Source organism: Mobula birostris, chromosome 5 (genome assembly GCF_030028105.1).
Source record: "Mobula birostris isolate sMobBir1 chromosome 5, sMobBir1.hap1, whole genome shotgun sequence".
Classification (NCBI taxonomy): Eukaryota; Metazoa; Chordata; class Chondrichthyes; order Myliobatiformes; family Myliobatidae; genus Mobula; species Mobula birostris.
The window spans coordinates 93,784,278-93,812,116 of record NC_092374.1 but is presented as its reverse complement, the minus strand read 5'-3'; the positions used below and the strand labels follow the sequence as shown (position 1 = coordinate 93,812,116).

At 42.6% G+C, this 27,839-nt stretch overlaps 1 protein-coding gene across 2 annotated transcripts; it reads right to left on the bottom strand.

Annotated features, from left to right (window-relative positions):
• Positions 1-1,354: 1,354 nt before the first annotated feature.
• On the bottom strand, positions 1,355-27,607 carry LOC140197303 (very-long-chain 3-oxoacyl-CoA reductase-B-like). 2 transcript variants are annotated; one of them, XM_072257243.1, is made up of 11 exons: positions 27,386-27,607; positions 22,257-22,303; positions 19,251-19,326; positions 16,929-17,039; positions 16,530-16,597; positions 15,756-15,800; positions 14,666-14,700; positions 13,790-13,871; positions 9,594-9,659; positions 5,597-5,746; positions 1,355-1,644 (listed from the first exon to the last, which is right to left on the bottom strand). In XM_072257243.1, exons 1-11 carry the CDS (start codon positions 27,552-27,554, stop codon positions 1,513-1,515), a joined length of 981 nt encoding a protein of 326 aa, XP_072113344.1. In that variant the 5' UTR covers positions 27,555-27,607; the 3' UTR covers positions 1,355-1,512. The 2 variants fall into 2 exon arrangements, with proteins under 2 accessions (XP_072113344.1, XP_072113345.1); XM_072257244.1 differs by having other exon boundaries at positions 22,257-22,294.
• Between the last annotated feature and the right edge of the window lie 232 nt (positions 27,608-27,839).

Sequence of the window (27,839 nt, the reverse complement as noted above, 5' to 3'; positions counted from 1 at the left end):
GATGTTGGAAATGGTTTTGAGAGAGGAGAAGATGGCAGCGCGGTGCGACGCAGCTCGCAGCGGCCACTCCGGTGATGAATATCCATGATTTGTCAAGTAGGGTGCCGTGCACAATCCTGATTTGATGGAGGCAGACGTGAGAGCACAAAGGAGCATCTGGTGAAACTTCTGAAATGCCTGTTTCGCTGCAGCTGGTACTGTGTGATCCAGAATCTCCGGAGGGGAAGGTCCCGAGTCCTCGGCTTTGCTTGTTGCTCGGCGGCTGGGGCAGGGCCGAAGCGCTCGGCAGAGATGATGTTCGGTGTCAGAGGGCTGGTCGGAGGCTCTAAGTTTTCGGACGGACTCAGAGTCAGCTCTGGTCGGGTGCTTCCAGGGTGCTGCATCGGCAAGTTTGCGGCACTGGAGGTTCACGGCATGGAGTGTTTCTCCCTTCTACCGCCTTCATCAGATGATGGGCTATCGGGACTTTAAGACTTTTTTTTCCATGCCCATGATCTGCTCTTTATCAAATTACGGTATTGCTTTGCACTGTTGTAACTATATGTTATAATTATGTGGTTTTTGTCAGTTTTAGTCTTGGTCTGTCCTGTGTTTCTGTGATATCATACTGGAGGAACATTGTATCATTTCTTAATGCATGCATTTCTAAATGATAATAAATGAGGACTGAGTGTCCTCATAATCTAATCTAATCTAAATGGACCAGGTAAATTTGAGGGCTGGGTGGAAGTTGGAGGCAAAGTTGACAAAGTCGATTAGCAGCATCAATATAGCGTAGGAAGAATGGGAGACGGACACCAATGTACGCTTGGAATATAGACAGCCGACAAAAAGGCAGGCGTAGCTGGGACCCATGTGAGTGCCCATGGCTACCCCTTGTATTTGAAGAAAGTGGGAGGAGCCAAAGGAGAAATTATTAAGAGTGAGGACAAGATTCACTGGACGGAGGAGAGTGGGTCTGGTATCTAGAAAGAAACGAAGAGCTTTGAGGCCTTTTTGGTAGGGGATGGAGTTGTACAGGGACTGAACATCCACAGTGAAAATAAGATGATGGAGGCTAGAGAACTTGAAATCATTGAAAAGATCCAAAGTGTGTGAAGTGTCATGGATGTAGGTAGGAAGGGATTCAACTATGGTTGATAAGACAGAGTTGAGGTGTGCAGATATGAGATCAATGTGGCAGGAACAAGCTGGAAAAAATGGGTCTACTGGACAAGCGGGTTGTGTATCTTGGGTAGGAGGTATAAAGAGGAGGTGTGGGGTATGGGAACTGTGAGGTTGATGGCAGTGCATAGGAGATCCCCAGAGCTAATAAGGTCAGTGATTGTGTGGGAGACAACAGCCGAGTGCTCTTTCAATCAGGTCACAGTTTATTTTTTTAATCTCGGTGTCGCTGTTTCAACTACATGGATAATGTATCTTCTTGAATTAACAACAGATGTCAAAAGAACCAGCCAATAATATAACATCAGACAAATAATAGAGGTATTTCCTCTAACCACTGTGATGCAACTAATTTATTTTGCTCTTCTTCTTCTGTTTCTCCAACCATGTCTTTCCTTTCTCAGTCAATTTCTTCATAACATTTAATCCAAACTGGGAGAGTCGGTAACGACCCGGAAGCAAACTATCAATAAACCAATGCTGGAGAAACAGATAGGAGAAACAGTTTTGTCAGAATAATTCAGCACCTAATTTATTTTAACTATTGCAGGTACACTCAGTGGCTACTTCATTAAGTACACCTGTACACCTGCTTGTTAATGCAAATATCTAACCAGCCTATCATGTGGCAGCAATTCAGTGCTTAAAAGCATGTAGGCATGGTCAAGAGGTTCGGCTGTTGTTCAGACCAAACATCAAAATATTGGTCTATGTCACCTTGACTGTGGAATGATTGGACAGAGTGATTGGGTATCTCGGAAACTGCTGATCTCCTGGGATTTTCATTCTCTAGAGTTTATATAGAATGGTGCAATATAGAACGGAGTGGATGGGCTACAGCAGAAGACCGTGCTGGGCTCCTCTCCTGCACCTAATAAAATGGTCACTGAGTGCATTACTCTGACCAGCAGCAAATCTTCTCAGCCAAACAACACAGACTGTTTTTAGTGTGCTCTTTCCTGTGGCTTTAGCTTTCTTTAAACTTGCTTATGTTTGTATACTTACCTGTTTTGTGAAGTTTTATTAACATTTGCTTTTATAGTTCTGCAGTTTCTTTGCAAAGTTGAAGTGTGATTCAGAATTCAGAAGGATGAGGGGGGAATTCCATGGAAACCCACAAAATAGTTTCAGGCCAAGATAAAATTTTGAAAGGTCTAGTCACTTGTAAGGAAGGCAAATGCAATGGTAGCACTAATTTTGGGGGACTAGAATGTAATGCTGAGGCTTTATAAGGCATTGGTCAGAGTGCACTCGCAGTGCCCTCTTGGGCTCTTTATCTAAGAAAGGAAGTGCAGGCATTGGAGAAGGTCACAGAAGTTCATGAGAATGATCCCAGGAATGAGAGGGTTAACATGAGGAGCGTTTGATGGCTCTCGGACTGTACTCGATGGAGTTTAGAAGAATGAGAGGGATCTCGTTGAAACCTATCGAATATTAAAGGTGAGGAGAATAGGATCAAAGAGGATGTAAGGGGTAAGTTTTCTTTTTACTCAGAGGGTGGTTGATGCCTAGAATGTGCTGCCTGGTATGGTAGTAGAGGTAAATGCATTAGCAGCTTTTAAAAGACATTTCGATAGGCACATGAATAGAAACATAAAAAACCTACAGCACAATATAGGCCCTTCGGCCCACAGTGCTGTGCCAAACATGTATTTCCTTTAGAAATTACCTAGGGTTACCCATAATGCTCTGTTTTTCTAAGCTCCATGTACCTATCCAAGAGTCTCTTAAAAGACCCTATTCTATCCACCTCCACCACTGTTGCTGGGAGCCCTTTCCATGCACTCACCACTCTCTGCATAAAGAACTTAACCCTGATATCTCCTCTGTACCTACATCTAAGCACCTTAAAACTGTGCCCTCTCATGTTAGCCATTTCAGCCCTGGGGAAAAGCCTCTGAAGATCCATACGATCAATGCCTCTCATCATTTTATACACCTCTATCTGGTCACCTCTCATCCTCCATCACTCCAAAGAGAAAAGGCCGAGTTCACTCAACCTATTCTCATAAGGCATGCTCCCCAATCCAGGCAACATCCTTGTAAATCTCCTCTGCACCCTTTCTATAGTTTCCAAATTCTTCCTGTAGTGAGGCGACCAGAACAGAGAACAGTACTCCAAGTGGGGTCTGACCAGGGTCCTATATAGCTGTAACATTTCCTCTCAGCTCTTAAACTCAATCCCATAGTTGATGAAGGCCAATACACTGTATACTTTCTTAAACACACAGTCAACCTGCGTAGCAGATTTGAGTGTCCTTTGGACTCAGATCCCAAGATCCTTCTGATCCTCCACACTGCCAAGAATCTTGCCATTAATACTATATTCTGCTATCAGTTTTGCATCTTATTGATGTCCCACTGTAACCTGTGACAGCCCTCCACACTATCCACAACACCCCCAACCTTTGTGTCATCGACAAATTTACTAACCATCCCACCACTTCCTCATCTTGGTCATTTATAAAAATCATGAAGAGAAAGGGTCCCAGAACAGATCCCTGAAGCACACCACTGGTCACCAACCTCCATGCAGAATATGACCGGACTACAACCACTCTTTGCCCTCTGTGGGCAAGCCAATTCTGAATACACAAAGCAAGGTCCCCTTAGATTCCATGCCTCCTTACTTTCTCCATAAGCCTTGCATGGGGTAACATTATCAAATGCCTTGCTGAAATCAATATAAACTACATCTACTGCTCTACCTTCATCAATGTGTTTAGTCAGATCCTCAAAAAATTCAGTCAGGCTTGTAAGGCATGACCCGTCTTTGACAAAACTATGCTGACTATTCTTATTCATATTATGCCTCTCCAAATGTTCTTAAATCCTGCATCTCAGGATCTTCTCCATCAACTTACCAACCACTGAAGTAAGACTCACTGGTCTATAATTTCCAGGACGATCTCCGCTCCCTTTCTTGAATAACCTCCAATCTGAAACCCTCCAGTCTCCCAGAACCTCTCCCATCCCCACTGATGATACAAAGATCATTGCCAGAGGCTCAGCAATCTCCTCCCTCGCTTCCCACAGTTGCCTGGGGTACATCTTGTCTGGTCCCGGTGACTTATCCAACTTGATGCTTTCCAAAACCTCCAGCACATCCTCTTTCTTAATGTCTATATGCTCAAGCTTTTCAGTCCGCTGTAAGGAAGATGGAGGGATATGGATGTTGTGTAGGTGGGAGGGATGAATTTGTTCTTTTTCAATTTCCTTTTTAGCTGGATCAGTAAACATTGTGGGCCAAAGAGCCTGTTCCTGTATTGTACTGTTCTGTTGAAAGGCCAAGATGGAATGGATGTGGAGAAGATGTTTCCACTAGTGGGACTGTCTAGGACCAGGGAACACAGCTCAGAATGAAAAGGACACTCTTTTAGAACGGAGATGAGGAGGAATTTATTTAGCCAGATGGTGGTGAATCTGTGGAATTCATTGTCATAGAACATTGGTCCCCCTCAGGGTCAGATGTAATCTGTCCTTTTTGTACAGGCCATACCTTTCCCAGAAGGGATCCCAATGAACCAGAATTCTGAAACCCTGCCCCCTGCACCATTCTGTCAGCCGCTCATTCATCTGCACTATCATCCTATTCCTGCCCTGACTAGCATGTGGTACTGGGAGTAATCCAGGGATTACTACCTTGAGGGTCCTGCTCTACTGCCTCTTCCTCAACATCGTATACTCATAGTGCACAGTATCATGGAGGATTGTGTCTGTGCATGGGTGGCTGGGAGAGAGGAAGGGGGTTTATTGTTGCTGTTATTGTTGTTGCTTGTGTTGTTCTGCAGAACATTGTGGGTATGCTACGTTGGCGCCAGAATGTCTGGTGACACTTGTGGGCTGCCCCCAGCACTTCCCTCGGTCATGTTCAGTGCTAACACAAACAACACATTCCACTGAATGTTCTGTTGTACGTGATAAATAAAAGAATTTAAATACGAATCTCGGCACAGTGAAGTATAACCACAAACAAGAGAAAATCGGCAAATGCAGGAAATCCAAGCAACACACACAAAATGCTGGAGGAACTCAGCACGCCAGGTGGCACCTATGGAAAAGAGTAAACAGTCGATGTTTCAGGCCAAGAAGGGACTCTGCCTGGCCTGCTGAGATCCTCCAGCTTTTTTTTGTGTGTGTTACGGTGAAGTATATGTGAGTACAGTTGACGTGACCAAGTCTAATCCTTTATTCACTTGGTGTTCACCTTTCACATGAAGTGTCCAGACAGTCAGCTGAAAAGATGTGTGTTGTGTTCATTCCTCACATAGAGTTTCTACACTCAACTGGGGGCAGGGGGTGTGAGGGTGGTCACTGAGCACCTTAAGATTTATTCCAGTTAATACAGAATATAGGAGTTCATTTGCCATGTTCAATTTGACTCCAAGCCATAGTAATGGTCCAGCATTCCACCACATTCTTTGACACTTACCTGAAGTGCATGGGAGATGCATCCTCTTGTCTGATCTGTTATTCCAACAGTGTTCAATGCTTCTTGGACGTAGTCATCTGCCTGCCTCACCAATAGATTAGTATCCATGTCATGTGTTAAATGGGTGGAAACCAACAGAGGCATTACACACTGGAAAACAAAATTTATTTCAGTGGTGTTGCATGATTTTTAAATTGCTAATGTATGTTTCTTATACAGTTGAAAATAACAATAGATAAACATTATCTTATTTGTCACATGTACATCGAAGCATATAGTGAAATGCATCACTTGTGTCAAATCAAATCGCTGAGCGTTATGCTGCACAGCCTGCAATTGTCACCGTGCTTCACAACGTGCCCACAAGTTACTAACCTTCACCTGGAAATCTTTTTAGAGTATGGGAGGAAAGTGGAGCACCTGAATATTAAATATATCAGAGAGCATATGGTCTAATGTTCTTGGTCACGGGCAAGTAAGAACAAATAACTTCTGGAGATTAGTCCTTGTTGAATGACAAGAATAGATGAGCCAAGTCCCACAATACAGCCCGTTAATCTGCTTCCCAAATTGAGATGTCGAATACTGGAAGACCTAGATAGAGTTCAAAGTTCAAAGCAAATTTATTATCAAAGTAGTCAAATCTCACCATATACAAAACTGAGTATGATTTTCTTGCAGGCATACACAGGAAATCAGAGAAACACAATAGAATCAATGAAAGACTGCACCCAACAGAATGGACAAATAACCAGTGTACAAAATGCAACAAACTGTGGAAAGACAAAAGAAAAATCTGATGATAATAATAATAAATAAATAAACAATCAATATTGAGAACATGAGATGAAGAATCCTTGAAAGTGAGTCCATAGGTTGTGGGAACAGTTCAGTGATGGGCAAGTGAGATTATCCCTTCCGTTGAAGAGCCTGATGATTGAGGGGTAATAACTGTTCCTGAACCTGGTGGTGAGGCCTGAGTCTCCTGTACCTTCTTCCTAATGGTAGCAGTGAGACGAGAACATGGCCTGGGTGGTGGGGTCCCCTGATGATGGATGATGTTTTCTTGTGACAGTGCTCCATGTAGATGTACTCAATAGTGGGGAGGGTTTTAACCGTGATGTACTGGGTCCTATCCATTATTTTCTGTGCAAGGCCATTGGTGTTCCCACACCAGGCCATGACGCAGCCGGACAATATACTGTCCACTGCACATCTGCAGAGGTTTACAAAGTTTTAGATGACATGCCGAACCTTCACAAACTTCCAATAAAGTGGAGGCACTGCCATGCTTACTCGTACTGCCACTTAAAATCTGGAGCCAGGAGAGAACCTCTGAAGTGATAACACTGAGGAATTTGAAGTTGCTGACCCTCTCCACCTCTAATCCCCCAGTGAGGAATGGTTCATGGCCCTCCAGTTTCCTCTTTCTGAAGTCAATAATCAACTCCTTGGTCTGGCTGACATTGAGTGATGGGTTATTATCGTGATACTACCCAGTCAGATTTTCAGCCAGGTGATTCATCATCACCTTTGATTCAGCCAGTGACAGTGGTGTCATCAGCAAAGTTAAATATGGCATTGGAGCTGTGCTTAGCCACTCAGTCATAAATAGAAAGCAAACAGAGCAGGGCCTAAGCACACAGACATGTGGTGCATCTGTGCTCATGGAAATGATGGAGTAGATGCTTTTGCCAATCCAAACTAACTGGGGTTTGCAAGTGCGGAAATCAAGTATTCAGTTGCACAGAGAGTTATTGAGACCAAGCTCTTGAAGCCTTTTGATTAGTTCTGAGGGGATGATAGTATTGAATGCTGAGCTCTAATCAATGACGAGCATCCTGATGTATGCATCTTTATCATCCAGGTGTTCCAGGTTGAGTGAAGAGCCAATGAAATGAGTGGACATGGAGGGTATATTTCTAACAGCGGGGGAATCCATAACCAGCGGGCATGGCTCAGAATTGAAGAACATCCCTTTAGAGCAGAGGTGATGAGGGTTTTCTTTAGCCAGAGGGTGATAAATTCGTGGATCCATGGCCACATACGGCTGTGAGGGCCAAGTCATTGGGTATATTTAAAGTAGAGGTTGATAGGTTCTTGATATTGTAAGGAAGTCAAAAGTAATAGGGAGAAGGCAGGAAAATGGGTTTGGGAGGGATAACAAATCAGCATGATGAAATAGCGGAACAGAATCAATGGGATAAATGGCCCAATTCAGCTCTTATGTCTTATGATCTCATGGTCTTTCCAAAAATCAAAGAGGAACAGGTATAAGAAATCTGAAACAAAAACAGAAGAACTGGAAATACTGAGCTGGTCTACCAGACCCTGCCCAGAAACAGTAAAGGGAAAGATTTGGGAAAGGGATAAAAAAAATGAATAAATTAAGTAAATAAGTACATAGGGATTGGATAATTATGTCTGCGGGCAGGAGCAAGCATGAACAAATTAGGATATAAACACCTACAATGGTTGATACATAGGCTTATATACAACATTTTGGACCAGTGGAAATGGTCCAGAAGGGTTATATGGAAACTATTATTACCATTTTTCTTAACAACTAATTCCATTACTTAGCCTAATAGGTTAGATTTACCACAGTACATAATTATCTATTTAAATGTTTATTTTCCTTTTATATCATCTCAATGTGTACTTAAGAATGTATAAATAATTGTAGTTTTATACATATAAAAAAATGGAAAAGGTTATATGTGTGAAAAAAGTACATGATATTTGTGAATTCCTTATCCAAATAAAAATAAAATTTAAAAAAAAAAGAAAATTGCTCTCAAGCAGGGGTTCTGAACCTTTTTTATGCCTTGAACCCCTATCATTAACAGAGATCTTCATGGACCCCAGGTTGGAACCCCTGCTCTAAAGTTTCACAGGTAAGATGACACCAGTGAGAGTCCAGCATGGGGCTTGAAAGCCACAAACTAACCCAACACTTCAACATCACAAAGATGTTGACGGGATTTATGGACCTGAGTTATAGGGTGGGGTTGAATAGGACAGTAGGAGTAAGAGGGCAGATTTGGTAGAGATATCCAAAACAAGGACTATAAATAGGGCAAATATCATGGGACGTGGGAAAAATTAATTTTGCTTGACATATTGTGAGATCGAATTAGAGTTAATTTGGGTTGAGTTCAGAAGTAGGAAACAGCAGAATGACTTGGTAAGAGTGATTTATGAAAACATTAATAATAGTTGGAAGGTATAGTGTGAACAATTCCAGTCCCAGGAATGATCCTCCTTTGTCTCGGCCACTGATAAGAAGTTTAGCAACATTCCTTCTTAACCTCTGGGAATCCTGACAGTAAACATTCCTGCCCCAGTTTCGCAGCTCCACTGGCTGATGAAGCGGGGGGTAATGTTTATATGCTCATCCTTCCCTAACACCTCATCATGAATGTATTGCTGAGTTTCTTCCAAAGTTCTGGAATGTAAATCCTATACCTAATAAAGAGGCTCATGTTTGTGGTCTTCTGCTGCTGTAGCCCATTCACTTCAAGTTCAACATGTTGTGCATTCAGAGATGTTCTTCTGCACACCAGAATTACTCTTCCTGTCACATGAACCAGTCTGGCCATTTACCTCTGACCTCTTTCATTAACAAACTGTTCCTGCCCACAGATCTCCCATCCATTAGATGATTTCATCTAAACTCTAGGGACACATGAACGAAAATCCCTGGAGATCAGGAATTTCTGAGATACTCAAACTACCCTATCTGGCACCAGCAATCATTAAAGATTGTTACTTAGATCACATGTCTTCCCCATTCTGGTGTTTGTTCCGAACAACAAGTGAACCTCTTGACCATGTCAGCATGCTTTTATGCACCGAGTTGCTGCCACATGATTGGCTGATTAGATATCTGCATTAACAAACAGGTGTACCTAACAAAGTGGTTGCCAAGTTTAAATAAAAATAATATATGTACTTCAGTAAGAAGGAACAATGCTACTCATTTGTTTTTCCATACCTGTGTGATAACTCCCTGTGATTTGTATTCCACATTCAGTGCTCGAGAGAAGAAGTCAATGAAGACCTGTGAAAGGTGAAGATCCTTAATTGAAGACCACCGAACAAGATTCAAAAATTTCAAACTCATTCACTGGTTGATACCCAATCCCCAGTTTGGGGTCATCAAATAAAAGGAATGAGTCATTGCAGGTACATGATAGTCAGACAGGTTACAGCTGGTGAGGGCAGGGATGAAAGATGAGTGTGCTGAGAGGTCAGAATATGTGAAGTGGGGTGCAGAAGAGAATGTTGGGTTTTTGAGCCTGGGCAGGGTTTGTTGCAGTACATGTGTAAAGAGTTGGAGTTTATCATTATTCAACTATCCACATGTACACAGATAAATGAAGCAATATTCCACTGGGACATAGGTGCAATAAGCAGTACATGTATCAAATGCAGCACATAAAATAATATTGACACAATAATATGAACAGATAAGTTTAAAAAAATTTGTAGCTGTACAACCAGCTAAGGATGAGAGCAGTGGGCTTGGGATGTTCAAAGTAAATTTATTACTAAAGTACATATATGTCACCCGACACAACCCTGAGATTCATTTTCTTGTGGACCCATGATTGCCCATGTCATGCGGCATGACACATTATGATTATGATGATACTCAATAAATTGATAATTGGATAATAACCATAACAGAATCAAGGAATCCCGCACCAGTGTGCAAAAGACAACAAATGTGCAAATACAAAGAGAAAGAAATAATATTAATAAATAAATAAGCAATAAATATCAAGAACGTGAGAAGAAGAGTCCATTGGTTGTGGGAACATTTCAGTGATGGGGCAAGTGAAGTTGAGTGAAGTTATTCCCTTTGGTTCAAGAGCCTGATAGTTGAGGAGAAATAACTGTTCCTGAACCTGGTGGTGTGAGTCCTGAGGCTCCTTTAGGTCCTTTCTGACGGCAGAAAGAGAAGTAAGCATGACTTGGGTGATGGGGAACCTTGATCGTGGATGCTGATTTCCTGTGACAGTGTTTTATGTAGATGTGCTCAATGGTGGAGAGGGTTTTGCCTGTGATAGACTGGGCCACAATTGTGTAATATGGTACAGCTTCATCTGCAGACCTTAGGACTACTTTGTAAATCTCAGTATTGAGCAGGCAACAGAGAAATCCATCAGAATGATATCAGTGACGATGGACTGCAGGAACCTGAAGGAGTCGGGGTTTCTGTGTTTTGTACAGAGAACAGCATGAGATTTAATATAGGAGTATTGAAAAACTGTCCAAAATAAGATGTTGCCCCTTTGAGAAAGCAATGAAGCAAAAGAAAGTGCTCTCCAGAGATCAAGATTTGGAAATCTATTCCTCAAAGTATGGTGTAAACAAATACAATGGGAAAGTGTGTGTGAGAGGATAGCGACAGTTTACCATACCTAGGATGGAAAGTGGAGTTGCAGTTACAGGTAGCTTGGCCACTATCTTGTTGAATGATGCAACAGATGATTGATGGCATAATGCTTTACACTGCCAGGGACGGGTTCAATCCCTGCCTTTGTCTGTGAGGAATTTATACGTTCACCCTGTGACTGTGTCAGTTTTCCCCGGGTGCTCCAGTTTCCTCCTTTATCGTAAAGGCATACAGGTTAGTGTCAGTAAGTTGTGGGCGTGCTATGTTGGCACTGGAAGGAAGCATGGTAATACCTCTGCACTTCCCCCAGCACAACCTCAGACTGTGTTGGTTGTTGATGCCAACTACTCATTTCATTGTATATTTTGATGAACGTAACAGATAAAGCTAATCTTCCTAAATCTCAGACTTGTGTAGCTGAATGTCCTGTTCCTTGTTCATGTGTTTGTATAATTAGTGGGTTATCTTAATGAAGGTATTTTTCAGCTGGAATGGTGGGGTGGTCATAACTGTTCTTCCCATTCCACAGAAGAAATGAAAGTCCACAGCTCATACCACCAGGCTCAAGAACAGTATCTACCTGCCTGTTATTAAATGACTGAATGGTCTCCTCGTACAATAAGATGGACTCTTAATCTCACAGTCTCCCTTGTTAGGGCTTATTGTCTGTCTGCACTGCACTTCCTCTGTAACTGTAACACATTATTCTATTATAGTTTTCCCCTGTACTGCCTCAATGCACTGTTGCCATGAAATGATCTATTTATATATTGCGATACAGCATACAATAGGCCCTTCTGGCCCTTTGAGCCGCACCGCCCAGCAAACACCAAATTTAACACCAGCCTAATCACGGGACAATTTACAATGACCAATTAACCTACCAACCAGTATGTCTTTGGACTGTAGGAGGAAACCAGAGCACCCAGAGGAAACCCACGCACTCATGGGAAAATGTACAAACTCCTTACAGGCAGCGGCAGAAACTGAACCCAGGTCACCTGTACTGTAAAGGATTGTGCTGACTTCTATGCTACCATGCCACCCAATCTATATGGATGGCATGCAAAACAAAGCCTTTCGCTGCACCTCAGTGTATGTGGAAATGGTAAATCAATTTACCAGCTCATGAAGCCATCGGCCAAAGAAGAACCAATAGTTATGATCTGGAGTGCTCCGCCTGAAAGAGTGGGGAACATACAATCATGGTTTTCAGAAGGGAACTGGATGCAGGAGAGAAAACTACAAGACTGTTGGAACATGCAGGAGGGTCTATTTGAAAGCTATCCCAGGACTGGAAAAGGTGAGTTCAAGGAGCAGGAATCAATCCTCAAAAGGTATATTAAGGATCAGTGAAATAGGGCTTAGGAAACAAGGATCAGACAGGGCTCTTCATAGTAACGGGGGAACCAGGAAGGAGTTGACGTGTAAATTCTGGAGAGATAGAAGAGGGCATAATAAGGTCTTGGCAAATTGGATTACCACTTGCAAACATGCCATCCCCTTCTCGCAATTCCTCCATCTCCGCCGCATCTGCTCTCAGGATGAGGCTTTTCATTCCAGGACAAGGGAGATGCCCTCCTTTTTTAAAGAAAGGGGCTTCCCTTCCTTCACCATCAACACTGCTCTCAAATGCATCTCCCCCATTTCACGCACATCTGCTCTCAGTCCATCCTCCCGCCACCACACTAGGAACAGGGTTCCCCTGGTCCTCACCTACCACCCCACCAGCCTCCGGGTCCAACATATTATTCTCCGTAACTTCTGCCACCTCCAACGGGATCCCACCACTAAGCACATCTTTCCCTCCCCCCACCCCCGCCGCTTTCCGCAGGGATCGCTCCCTACGCAACTCCCTTGTCCATTCGTCCCCCGCATCCCTCCCCACTGATCTCCCTCCTGGCACTTACCCTTGTAAGCGGAACAAGTGCTACACATGCCATTACACTTCCTCCCTTACCACCATTCAGGGCCCCAGACAGTCCTTCCAGGTGAGGCGACACTTCACCTGTGAGTCGGCTGGGGTGATATACTGCGACCGGTGCTCCCGATGTGGCCTTCTATATATTGGCGAGACCCGACGCAGACTGGGAGATCATTTTGCTGAACAATTACGCTCTGTCCGCCAAAGAAAGCAGGATCTCGCAGAGGCCACACATTTTAATTCCACATCCCATTCCCATTCTGACATGTCTATCCACGGCCTCCTCTACTGTAAAGATGAAGCCACAATCAGGTTGGAGGAACAACACCTTATATTCTGTCTGGGTAGCCTTCAACCTGATGGCTTGAACATTGACTTCTCTAACTTCCGCTAATGCCCCACCTCTCCCTCGTACCCCATCCGTTATTTATATACACACATTCCTTCTCTCACTCTCCTTTTTCTCCCTCTGTTCCTCCGACTATATCCCTTCCCCATCCTCTGGGTTTTCTTCCCCTCCCCCTTTTCCTTCTCCCTGGGCCTCCTGTCCCATGCTCCTCTCATATCCCTTTTACCAATCACCTGTCCAGCTCTTGGCTCCATCCCTCCCCCTCCTGTCTTCTCCTATCATTTTGGATCTCCCCCTCCCCCTCCCACTTTCAAATATCTTACTAGCTCTTCCTTCAGTTAGTCCTTGAGAAGGGTCTCGGCCCGAAACATCGACTGTATCTCTTCCCAGAGATGCTGCCTGGCCTGCTGCGTTCACCAGCAACTTTGATGTGTGTTTCCTGTACTGTAATGTTGTGTCAAAGCTTCAGAGGTGAGAGCACTACTTATCCAGTCAGCTAGCCTGATAAATGCTTACCTTAGTCGCTGAATACATGGTAAGCAGTGGATGTGGAAAAGCTCCAGCTTCTGAAGAAATGTTGATAATGACCCCTTTCTTCCTGGCAAGTTTCAAAACAAAACACCAAACATTAGAACAGGGAGAACGACTGAAATCATTTTACTTCCAAGGCAGAGATCATCAAGAACGGAAAGATTTGGGAAAAACAACTCAAGGTAAAATATGAGATAGGACAGAGGTGTGAGTTTAACATGTAATGGTGATATTTTTGCTCTGTGCTGTTCTGCTGTAACTGCACAAACCATAAGTAAAATGATTCATCTTTCATCAAATCGAGGATGTGCTGTAGCCAACCGCAAGCATCGCCACACTTCCAGCGCCAATGTAACATGCCCACGACTTACTCATCCTAATCCCTACATGTTTGGAATGTGGTAGGAAACCAGAGCACTTGGAGGAAACCCACATAATCGTGTGGAGAGTATACAAACTCCTTCCAGACAGTGGCAGGACCCGAACCCTGATCATACATCCGGCGCTGTAAAGCAATTTTGCTAAGCACGATGTAAACACCAGGAATTCTGCAGATGCTGGAAATTCAAGCAACACACATCAAAGTTGCTGGTGAATGCAGCAGGCCAGGCAGCATCTCTCGGGTCTCGGCCCGAAACGTCGACTGTACCTCTTCCTAGAGATGCTGCCTGGCCTGCTGCGTTCACCAGCAACTTTGATGTGTGTCGCTAAGCACTATGCTAGCTTTTAATAATCAGATGTCAAATAAAATCTCTTTTACCATTTCAGCTGTCCGCTCAACCTCTGCCTCTCCAACTCTCTCCAAAGTTACACTTGATTATAATTAACACTAACCTCCCAAATTACAAGCTGCTACTGTACCTTTCAACCATTTGCGGCAGGACAACAGCAGTCATCTATCAAAGAGGAAAGAGGGACGTGTTAGGCACAATACATTTACTGAAGGGAAAATATTTCTGAACCGTATGGGGTCGATTGAAAAATGTGATGGGAGCGCATGTGGCTGTGTGAACATGCGGTTAATCCATTGGGCCTCCTAAGTTTGGAGAGTTCTCTCTTTTGACACAGGCTTTTGAGTGCAAACGTTTTTACTTCTCAACAGGTCTGGTTCATAGCTCCCAAACTGCAGGTTTCCCAGAGTGTACAATTACTCAGGCTGCCCAGTGTGTGCAATTACTCAGGCTGCCCAGAGTGTACAATTACTCAGGCTGCCCAGTGTGCACAATAACTCAGGCTGCCCAGAGTGTACGATTACTCAGGCTGCCCAGAGTGTACGATTACTCAGGCTGCCCAGAGTGTACGATTACTCAGGTTGCCCAGAGTGTACGATTACTCAGGCTGCCCACTGTGTACAATTACTCAGGCTGCCCAGAGTGTACGATTACTCAGGCTGCCCAGAGTGTACGATTACTCAGGCTGCCCAGAGTGCACGATTACTCAGGCTGGCCACTGTGTACAATTACACAGGCTGCCCAGAGTGTACGATTAGTCAGGCTGCCCAGAGTGTACGATTACTCAGGCTGCGCAGAGTGTTGAAATGTCTCATTGCCTGTTTGATAGCTCCCACACTGTAGATTGCCCAGTGTATAAAAATGCTAACATGACACAGTATAATGTTTAATCATCTACTTCATTGTCATTCATGCCACACAGAAACATAACTCATATCACCTGCTTCACAGATTCATTTGATAAACTTTCCACTCTGAAACAGTTGAAAGGCTTTCCAATCTCATCTGGCAACACAGCAAACAACAGGAATTCTGCAGATGCTGGAAATTCAAGCAACACACATCAACGTTGAGAGGAATAATAAATCAGCCATGATGGAATGACACAGCAGACCCGATTGACCAGGTGGACTTTATACCTGCTCCTATGACTTATGGTCTAAGGACTTGGTAATAGCCTCTTTAATCGATACTGTGTTCTTCAGTATGGGGTTACTCACCATTGGCACAGAAAAGGCATTGCAGAAGATGATATCAGTAACTGCCTGAAATATTAAAAAATTTAATTTAGAAAATAGAACATTACAGCACAGTACAGGCCCTTCAGTCCATGATGTTGTGCCGACACCAAGATCAATCTAACCCTTCCCACCCACATGGATCTCCATTTTTCTTTCAAGCATGTGGAATTTATTTCTTTATTGAGATAACAGTGCAAAATAGGCCCTTCCAGACCTTCAAACTGAGCCACTCAACAACCCTCGATTTAACCCTCGCCTAATCATGGCACAGTTTGCAATGGAACACATAGTTCATAGAACAGTACAGCACACGAACCGCCATTTGGCCCACAATGTTGTGCCAGACCAGCTAAAAACCAAATTATAAAAACACTAATCCCTCCTAACTACACAATGTCCATGTCCCTCCATTTTCCTCACATTCAAATGCCAATTAACCTCCCAACCACTACATCTTTGGACCGTGGGAGCAAACCCGCACGACCACGAGAAAACGTACAAACTGCTTGCAGGCAGCAGTGGGAATTCAACCTGGGTCACTGGTAATGTAAAGCATTGTGCTACCGCTATGCTACCTAGCCATCCATTCCCTATGCGTACAGTATAAGCTATCTTATGTATCTATATTTATTGTGTTCTTTATCTTATTGTGGTTTTTTATTGCCCTCTATTAGATCTGCAGTAACAATTACTTTGTTCTCCCTTATAATTGTGTGCTGGGAATGACATTAAACAATCTTGAATGTGCTATACCTTTTTGACATCTGGCACATCCAGAAAACAACATGGATGTATATCATATGTTTTCCCAACATTGTTCACTGAAACAAGGAAGATTAGAATTAGAACTTCTTTTTCACTGACAAATGTAATGCTTATTGCTTTCTAGAAGTAGTACAGTGCAAAATATTAAACAAATATCATGATGAGTTTCAATAATACATAAATAGTACACAAACAATAAACAGATAATCCAATATTTTAATTTTTTAAAATATTTCCTATGATTTGTTTTCACATTTCTTTATCTTGCTTTATCACACAATACTGACAACTCAGGAAAAGAGCTGTTCCTCGTTTTATAGCTGTGAGGATGCATTTTATCTGCCATCTGTAGAAATGAAAAAGTGGGCTTAAAGTCCAGAGAATTACCAAGGATTCCAATGTTCATGTCATTCAGTACATCCTGAATAGGCCCGTAGATGTCAGTTCCAGCGGTGAAGTCAGCCTGAATAATCTTGGTCTTTTTGCTGTGTTTTTGTTCTGTAATTAACCACAAAAAAAGCAAGCATCAATCCACAGAGTTCCACCCCATGCACTTCCATCTTCTTGTACAATCATTCAACGTAGAAGGCCATTGTGTCTGCACAGCATCTTTGAAAGTGTAGTTCCACCCATTTAGTCTCACTCTTCTCAGCTTCCCCTGGAAAGATATCTCTTCAATCACTTATCCAACTCATTTCTAGTTTATTGCCTCTCTTGGGGTAGAATCTACCCCATGAGTTCCTAAACTTGGGTCCACAGGCACCTTGCTTAATGGCATTGCTCAGTGGCATAAAAAACCCTGGGATAGATTATAACTCACTAAGTAAAATATATTCTGCTCCTCTACTTACCTAGTTCCTTTGTAATAGCCACTCGTTATACTAATATTGACTGACATTGTCTGTTCAGAACCCTTTACAATTCATTAAATCTTCCCTGATTTTCCCCTATTCCATGGTGAACTTCCCTGGCCTATCTCACCTTGTAGTAAAGTCCACTTTAGAATCATAAGACATAGGAACTGAATTTGATCATTCAATCATACCTGATTTATTATCCCTCTCAACCCCATTCTTCTGTCTTCTACCATAGTCTTACTAATCAAGAGCCTATTGACCCCCAGTTTAGATATACTGTACCAAATGGCTTAGCTTCCACAGCCATCTGTGACGTTGAATTCCATAGATGTACCACCCTCTGGCTAAAGCAAGGGTTCCTAACCTGGGGTCCATTAGTTAAGGTAGGGGTCCATGGCAGGTTGGGAACCCCTGGGCTAAAGAAATTCCTCTTCATCTCTGTTCTAAAGAGACATCCTTTTATTCTGAAGTTGTGCCTTCAGACCTGAGACTTTTCCACAACTGGAAACATTCTCTCTCCACATCTACTCTATCCAGGACATTCAAAGAACATTCCTGGAAGTTATTATTTACTAAACTAAATACCTGGAGTGGATACATTGTCTTCTAAAGCAGGATTATCCACTGGAGATTAGAAGGGTGAGGAGGGACTTTATAATATTCTGGGGGATCTTGGCAGAGTCGAAGAGCAGAGGATTCCTCCTGTAGGAGAACCTGGAACCAGTGTCATTTCCAAAAAAAGGTGGGGGTGGTCACAAGATGAGAGAGGAATTTTTTCTCTCTCAAAGAGGATCATGAGCCTTTGGAATTCAATCAAGGGTGGTGGAAACAGGATGCTTTAATATTTTTAAGGTAGAGCTAGATACATGCTAGATAAAAAGAGATTAAAATATTATTACTGGAGAGGGGAATACGTTGTTTGAACAAACTCATATTCTCAGTATATTTTTATTCGAGGAATTTGATTTCTTCTGTAGAGTAGTGGTTTCTCAGTCTTTGTTCATGTATATTTTCTGTAAATACAATTGTATTTCTTGATTTTTTTTCTCTGAAGGCCTGCAAGGAAATGAATCTCAAGGTAGTGTATGTTAGCATATACGTACATTGATAATAGATTTTGCTTTGACTTTGAGTTGAGGATATAATCAGTTCAATCATGATATTAATGTTGCAGTAGGCTTAAGTGACCTAGTTGCCTCCTCACTCCCACCCCCATTCATATGTTTGTAGAAATCCTCTCATCCTCAGTAAATGTCCTAAAGCACTGCGCTCATAATTAGTCACAATCCCCCAACAAAGGTTTATGCGTCTATGTCATTCAGCCCAATTTATGAGGCCTATTTGGGGTATATGGGGCATCCAGGGAGGGGTATAAGGAGCCTGTCGTGCCCATTCTGGGACAGCTCACTCGCATCTGGTCCCCACTGGACTCTCAGCTCTAACCTGTGGCTCCAAGAAACTGGCTGCGTACGACAGCGGTCACACCCTGATACACCACTTCAACAGGAAAGCTAAACCAGGTGAGGGCAGCCCACAGGCCTGTCATAGCATGTGAACTCATCTCCAGCAGACTGAGCAGACCAGCAGACTGAGCAGATGAGATCCACATTGAGATCCAGCAGCCAGGAAGGCAGTTCTTCAACATACCATGGAGAGCATAGGGCATGACAAGGCACAGAAAACTTCATGGTCATCCACTGCAGCCACGGTAGACCCCAGCTTGTGACACTTGTTCGAACCACTGGACCCAGCCTTCTGTTTTAGATGTCATGCCAAATTTTAATAGCAAATATCTATCGCAGGCATGAAGGGCTGAATGACCTACCTCTTTGGAAATCATTTTGTTTCTTACCTATCTCTCCTGCTGTGGTTTTCAGCTTCTCCAGTGACCGGCTGATCAGCACAATATTAAGGCCTCTTCTTGCCAGCTGGGAATCAGGAAAAGAAAGAACTGTACTAATCCAATGTTGTGGTAAAGACCAAATGCCCAAGCCATTAATCACTGCTCTGAAAACATGCCAAAAGGTACGAGGAGCAATGTGTTTAAATTGTTGGATTAGAATCCAGGAATCTAGCTGATTGACCAAGAGACATGAATTGGAATTACAACAATGGTGGCAAGCAGGAATTGAACTGTCTAACTATATAAACACAAGATTTCACCAACACTATAACACCACAAGACATAAGAGCAGAATTAAGCCATATGGCCCTTTGAGTCTGCTCCAACATCATGGCTGATTTATTATCCCACTCAACCTCATTCTCCTTCCTTCTCCACGTAACCTTTGACATCCTTACTAATCAAGAACCAATCAACCTCTGCTTTAAATATACCCAATGAGTCATCAGTGGCATTGAATTCCACAAATTCACCACCATCTGGCTAAATAAATTCCTCCTTATCACTGTTCTAATGGGACATCTTTCTATTTTGAGTTTGTGTCCTCTGGTCCTAGACTCTTCTGCTATTGGAAACATCTGCTCTACGTCCACCGGGCCTTTCAATATTCAGTCCACTTTAAAAAAAGAATCCTCTTCATTCTTCTAAACTCCAGCAAATGCTCATGTTTTAACTCTTACATTCCCAGGATCATTCTTGTGAATCTCCTCTGGACCCTCTCCAATGCTAGCACATCCTTTCTTAGACAAAGGGCCCAAAACTGCTCATGATACTCCAAAGCCTCAGCATCCTTAACGGAAAACCATGAAGCTAACTGACCTCAACATCATGAAAATCCATCTAATGCCCATAAAGGGGACTAAACCCTGGGATACATACATGATTCCAGACCCACTAATCCTAGGGATAGACCGTAAATGATTGCTAATGCCATCCACGTCCCTTCAAACTCTAAGCAGAGAAAAGAGCTCAAAGATACTGGAGTAAAGTAAAAAGACAACTCAATACATTGATGTATGAACATCACTGCATCTGCCGATGAATCAAAGAGAGGCCATGGTAAACAGTACATGGTACAGCAGACATTTAATCAAAAAGCAAAGAGCAGAGCAGAGGAAGCAGAGACTACAGCAACTTTCCCCATTAAAGATGGGACAATGTCTCTGGGAAAAAACAGCAAAGTGAAAATGGTTATAGAACATAGAACATCACAACTCACAGTACAGCATAGTACAGGCCCTTCAGCTCACAATGTTGTGCTGACCCCTTAAACTACTCAAAGATCAATCTAACCCTTCCATCTATATAACCCTCTGATTTTCTGCCATCCATGTACCTACCTACGAGTTTCTTAAATGCCTCTATGTATCTGTCTCTGCCACCAACCTGGCAGGGTGTTCCATCACTATCTGTGTAGAGAACTTAAGCTGACATCTCCCATATGCTTTCCTCAAAAATCACTTAAAACTCTGCCCCCTTGTATTAGCCATTTCTGCCCTGGGGAAAAGTCTCTTGCTGTCTACTCAATATATACCACTTATCATCTTGTACACCTCTGTTAAGTCACCTCTCATCCTAGCCCTTCCCTCCCACATAGCCCTCGATTTTTCTTTCAAGATGCTTGCAGCTGTGTTGTTAACAAATCTTGATTAGCAAGAAAGATACTTCAGTTTCTGATCATATTCCCCTGAGGTGGACCAGCAGTAACCATCTCCCTCTTCTGTTGCTTAACTGATCTCAGGACATTACTTGGGCCACCATCACTGTCTACTTGTGGGAAAGAAAGGGAACTGAGCTTGGCTTTCCTCTTCCAGCCACGAGACTAGTATTTAAAGGTACAACAGATTTCTAAGTCAAAGTGATATGTGATTTGAAGGGGAAACAGCAGGTATTAATCCCGTGTCCTAACTGATAAGACTCAGATTTAGAGGGTGTTACTGGTGAATATGGTGTGGAGATACGTCTCTACCAAAAGAGGTGTAAGGTGCTCCTTCCTCCACTAGCCTACAGGTCAAAGTGTAGTACCTCCTTAACCCCCTCCCGTCAGGGTCATGTGAAGCCAAGGGAGCAGGCGGTGGAAGGCCATATGAGCAGCTGGTGCATATCACAAGTCCTGGTTATGCAACCACTGACGCCAGGCAGACAGTCTCTGGAATATTGATAATGGCTGCGATCATTAGAAAAAGGCAATGAGAAACCACTTCAGTAGAAAAATTTGCCAAGAACAGTCATGGCCACAGACACGGCACATAATGAATGAACTGATGAATTGTCACAGTGGACTTTGTAGATGATGTATATTGTGACCATGGTATGACAACGAAGGAGGAATGAAAACTGGTAATGAAAATATAGGAAAAATAATTTAAGATGGGTCACCAAAACCTAGGTAAAACAAATAAGTTTTAAGGACAAGCTGAAAGGAACAAAGATAGATATGTTTACAATTGGGTTCCAGACTGAAGGCTTGGGAAAACTGGAGCGGTGGTGGAGTTCAGGGAGACAAACAACAGTGTAGTTTACAGAAATAGAATAGATGAGGTCTTGGAAGGACTGAAAATAAGGATGAGAATCTTAAAATAGTGGTGTTGCCTGAGTGAGCTGGTACAAGTCTGAAAGTACAGGAGCAGTAGTTGAAATGGATAGGATGCTTCCATCACACACTGGGCTGTTCTCTACAGTTACCTGATGAGGTAACCATGGCCTTTGGAGTTTGATAAAGTTTAATCAGAAGGAAGAGGGAGCGTATTGGAAAGCACGAGTCTGCAGTGAACAAAAGCACACATGTAAATATAGATAAAAATGCATTTCTGTAGTGGTTCAATTATAAGAGCAGTGCTATTGGGATTCGTTTCCTTCTTCTGCTGGAGATCTAACATGGTCCCAAGAAAGTTGAAGCTACCTCCTTTACAGAATCAGTTTATGAAGACAGACAGAATCGGAGACTGACATTACCTCGTGAGCATAGGCTTTCCCAATCCCGTTGGTGGCACCTGTAACAACTAGAAAAAATGGATTTAGGATGTATTTTACTGAAAACAGCACATTTTTAAAAATGCTTTCTCAAAGCACTCTGATAAAAACAAGACATAAAAATAGAACATTGGAGATAATCATTAGGCTTGTAGCGGTTACTTGAAAAGCAAATCAGAACCGTGGAGAGACTGAGTGAGGGAATTTATACTGCTTGATGCACTTCTAAATAACTGAGTTCTAAGTCACAGACTTTATTACAAAACCAGCAAAGACGAGCAACAAAGATGAATGATTAGAAAAGCAATAAAGAACTAATGAAAATCAAAACCAGCCGCTGGATGAACTTAGCAGGTCAAGCAGCTTCTGTAGAAACAAAAGGATAGTCAACATTCTCGACACCGTGCATCAGAACTGAGTTTCTGGAGAGAATGTAGGCAGTATGAAGAGCTGAGAGGGACGGGTGAGTAATCGGTGGATGCCTTCCCCATCATTTTGAAAGATTTCAACCAAGCCAGCTTGAAAAAATCCATAAATAACTATCACCAACATATCACCTGTAGGGCCAGAGGAGCCAACACACTGGACTACAGTCATACTACCATCAAGGATACTTACTTTACTTCTACTTCCTGAGTGTAGGCAGAGACTGAAGACTGCAGCACTGGTAGAGAGGACCAAGAAGGTATGGACAAAGGAGGTGGAGGAACCGTTACAGGACTGCTTTGAGGCAGTATTCAGAGATTCATCTTGCCATGAATGAATATGCCACAGTTGTCACTGACTTCATTAGAACCTGTGTGGATGACTATGCCCACAAGAATATACTGCACATACCCAAATCAAAATCCATAAATGAACCAAGAGATCCATGGTCTGCTGAAACCTAGATCAGTGGCATTCAGTCTGATGATGCCGGACTTTTCAAGAAGGCCAGGTACAACTTATGGAGGGGTATCTCAAGAGCAAAAGAACAATTCTGATTGAGGTTGGAGATGGAATCAGATGCATGTCAATCCTGGCAGGGTTTGCTGGCCATTCCTTCCTACAAAGCAAAACCCAACATCATGAAGAGCAGCGATGCTTCACTACCACATAAACTCAATTCCTTCTATGTCCGTCTTGAAAGCGAGAATAAAGCTGCAGCTCTGAGGATTTCTGCAGCACCCAGTGACCCTGTGATCTCTGTCTCTGAGGCCAATGTCAGGCCAATTTCAAGAGGGTGAACCCTCACAAGGCGACAGGCTCCAATTGAGTACCTGCTAAGGCTCTGAAAACCTGTGCTGACCAAACGGTGGACATGTTCAAAGATTTTTTTCAATCTCTTATTGCTAAAGTTGGAAGTTCCCACCTGCTTCAAAAGGGCAACAATCATACCAGAGCCCAAGAAAAACAGAGTGAACTGCCTGAACGACTATCATCCAGTAACACTCACATCTACGGTGATGAAGTTTGAGAGGATGATTATGACTGGAATCAGTTCCTGCCTGGATCCACTGAAATTCACGTGTCGCCACGATAGGTCAATAGAGCTTGTGATCTCATTGGCTCTTCACACGCCCTTGGATCACCTGGATAATTACTAATGCTCACGTCAGGGTGCTGTTTACTGACTTCAGCTCAGCGTTTAACACAATCATTCCTGCAGTTCTAATCAAAAACCTCCATGACCAGAGCCTTTGTACCTCCCTCTGCAAATGGATCCTTGGCTTCCTCACCAGAAGTCCATAGTCTATGCGGATGGGAAGTAACATCTCCACCTCAATGATAACCACCACTAGTGCTCTTTTTCTCCATTATCTTCCCTTCTCCCGCGTTAACAAAATGAATTATTCTTCCAGACCGACTTCTGCCACCATGTTGTGTTCTTTACACACACCGTGGGGTACTAAGAACAAACCATATTCTGGAAGAATTAAAACTAGAACGTTCATTTACAACAGCAAACAGCAAGCATGTCTTTAACATACAGTTTCTAGATCATTGTCATTTCTGCGCATGCTCCCTACTCTGTCCAATCACGTTCTTATACATGACACGTGATATCACCACAGGTAGCACAATGCTGTACAGTGCCAGTGACTCAGGTTCAGTTCCTCTGCGGTACGTTCTCTCTGTGAACATGTGGGCTTCCTCCAGGTGCTCTGGTTTCCTCCTGCAGTCCACAGACTTACCAGTCTGTAAGTTAATTGTCCTGTGATTAGCCCAGAGACAAATGAGGGGTTGTTGGGTATTGGGGCTCGAAGGGCTGGAAAGGCCTGTTCCATGCTGTATCTCAATAAATACATATACTTACTGTAATTCAGCTTTTTATTATTACTTACTGCAGTGTACTGCTACCACTTAGTAATGAGTAAACAAAGCTTTGGTGTAACAAGTCAGATTCGTCACTGTTATTATATATCATATACCCCGGATCAAACACAAATGTAACCACAAGCAAAGTGCACTGGTGTAAGGAGGTCTGGTTTTATTTTGAGAGATACAACATGGTGACGGGCCCTTCCAACCCAACAGGCCCGTGCCACCCAATCACATTCGTGTGACCAGTTAACCTATTTTGGAGCGAGAGAGAAAACTGGAGTACCCACACAGTCATGGGAAGTAAATACAAATGCTTACAGATGGTGGCGGAATTGAACCTGGGTTGCTGGCACTGTAATAGCATTACCCTGGTGGGACGCACACTGGAGTATTTAAATGCACACCTCGGTGCAGACTGGAACCTTTATCTAGTGTCTTGACCATCTGGCCATTCTACCAATAAAGTTGACTTTAAGATTCAAACATCAGGTTTATTTATTGAAACATACAGTGAAATGTCTCATTTGCATTAACAAACCACCACACCCGCAAGTGTCACCACATATTCCGGTGCCAACATAGTACGCCCACAATGTTTTGGAAGCAGAATGTTCTTTGCACAACCAATTTTTGAAGAAGAAATATTACACAAGCAAATATCACACATGGTGTATTTAATATAGGAAATATGTGTCGGTCATTTAGTTCTGGTTCCTTAAGATTGTTATAGCTGAAGGTGTTAATGGGGACAAGCTCCCACTACTTATTAAGTGCCCCCAATGGCATACATCTCAAATAGCCTCTAACAACCAAGTCCGGCTCCTGGCCTTCACAGGTAGCTTAGCTACTAAGCCCAGTAGGATTGTTTCCACTAACAGGAGAAGGGGAAAAGCTAAGTTACTGGCACCTTCAACCCGGTTGCTTCGGCCAGATGGGGTTCGTCAGCCATGGTTGGCAGCTCGTCTTGGAGAAGGAAAATTCTTGTCTCAAATCTCAGCTGCCTTATGCCTATACCCACTCATGGAGAAGGCTTTGGGAGTAAACCCTGAGGAAAGATCCAGAGTTGGAGTCACTAAGCAGTCCTACATTGAGTTCAACACTGACTGGCAACTCCTGCCATATTGCTGGTGCCAAACTGTATCGGCCTCTGCCATTCCTTTGAGTTCATCAGATTCATGGAGAGGGGGACCTCGCTACAACCATGCTCGACCCCAATCAATGGAGGGCCGTATCTATCTCTTCTAACCTGCACTTTGCATGAACCCTCATCTGACCACTATCTGGAAATCAGACAGGATGGTGTACAAGCATATCAGTGTGATGCAATTAAAAGCTTTAGATAACTGTGAGTAACAGCTGTGTAGCGCTGGTCTTATCTCGTGTAACTGGTCGCCATACACTTTATGAGAAAATCAAATTACACGAGGTGCTAGTCGGCCGTCAGAAACTCTGGGTACAATAAGGAGGCAGTAAATAGAAAACACACACTCCTGGAGGTAAATTTTGTTTGCAAAAAGAAAAGCTATACAAATTATTGACTTGAGTAAGTACAATTCAAAATTCTAACCTTCAGTTTAGGTTTCAAATCTACCACATTCGTCTTTAACTACAATCAGTAAGATTCATTAGAATAACCTTTATTACTCCAATATCTCTAACTAATTAGATCTAGTGTTATTCCCTCTTTAAATGTTTACAGACTAAACTTTCCTTAGTCAGTTAGAAAACCAAATGAATTCCTATTCTTAAGTATTATAGTTAGCTTCAGTTTTCAGTTCCAGTCAGTATAATCACAAATTCAAAAATTATATATACAGACCAACCTTTCCTTAGTTAGTTAGTTAGAAAACCAGATGAATTCCTATTCTTAAGTATTATAGTCAGCTTCAGTTTTCAGTTTCAGTCAGTATAATAACAAATTCAAAAATTATATATATATACAGCTTAACTTTCACAATTCTCCAACATTACAACTTTTAGACAAATTAAATCCATTTAGTAACTTGTCAAGGTCTTTGCCAAAATAATCAGTTATTTCAGAAAATCAAATTCAGATCCTTCGAATGAAGATGAACTTTTACATCCAACCGTATTAAATCACTCTATGTCCTGACACATATCGATCCCGGCTAGTTCTTCGATGTTGGGTGGCTCGCCATCTTATGTCTTAGTTCGTTGGATGAAATAGTGGTTCATCCACGGAAAGTCGATTCACAACATTTACACAACAAAAACTGACTGGATCCCTTGGTATGATTTAACAGAACTAATTCCCGGTGACACGGTAGAGATCTTGGACACTCGTCTCTGCCGATATTGTCTCCTTATAGTTGCTGCTTGTTATAGCCGCAGCTTCAACAGATCTTTTATCGCTATCGTCTCTCCTCCAGGGATTTCATCCTGATGTTTTCAAGTAAGAAGGGTAGAGATACTCACTATTAATTCCACTTCTAACAGTTCATGTCTTTATTTTCTAATAGTTTGCTGCGGTTATCTCGCTTCGCCGCGCCTGCGCCAGCCACACTTCGTTCACGCTCAGCTTTTCCCCCGACTTCACTTTTTCTAAAAAAAATCGGTAAACTTCGTTTTCATCGCTCCACAAGTGGACCTTTCTAACATTACATTTTTGGGGGATTTAATTAACCTGGGTTACATTTGCGTTGGGCAAATAACTGTAAATTAGATATGTAGGCAAACATCGCAAAACAATTACAAATGATTATATCTACAACTTTGTGGCACGGGAAAGAAATAGCGTTCTCAAGAGACGGCAACAGAACTTCAGCAAAAGCAAAGCACAATCTTACCAGCCCATTCTCCAAAATATGTCAGGTCTATCTTCCAAAATTTGGCGAGAATATAAATCCTGATGCCAAACAGCAGTTTCCAAGTGTACTTCACCAAATAATAGAGGCATGTCATTGCCCCGATCAGCGCCAAGACTGAATTCCCGAAAATGTTTGTAAAAAGAAACATTTTCCAAAATAATCTCTGGGATGTTTAACGTCTATGCCTTCTCTGGTGTCTCTCTGTAGTTTATTTACAAAGTGAACAGAGTACAGATGCACAGTCAACTTAAGCTTTGACCAGTTCTGATTAGACATTTCTATATGATTGGCAGTTCGGTCATGTAATCATTTGTTTGCTTTAACATAGATTATTTTGTGAACTTTCCGTCTCATTGAGATTACCTGACCAACCTGGGCCGCCTTCTTATTGGCTCTGGTCCAGGGCTACAACTGGCATTGTCCTGTGGCCTTT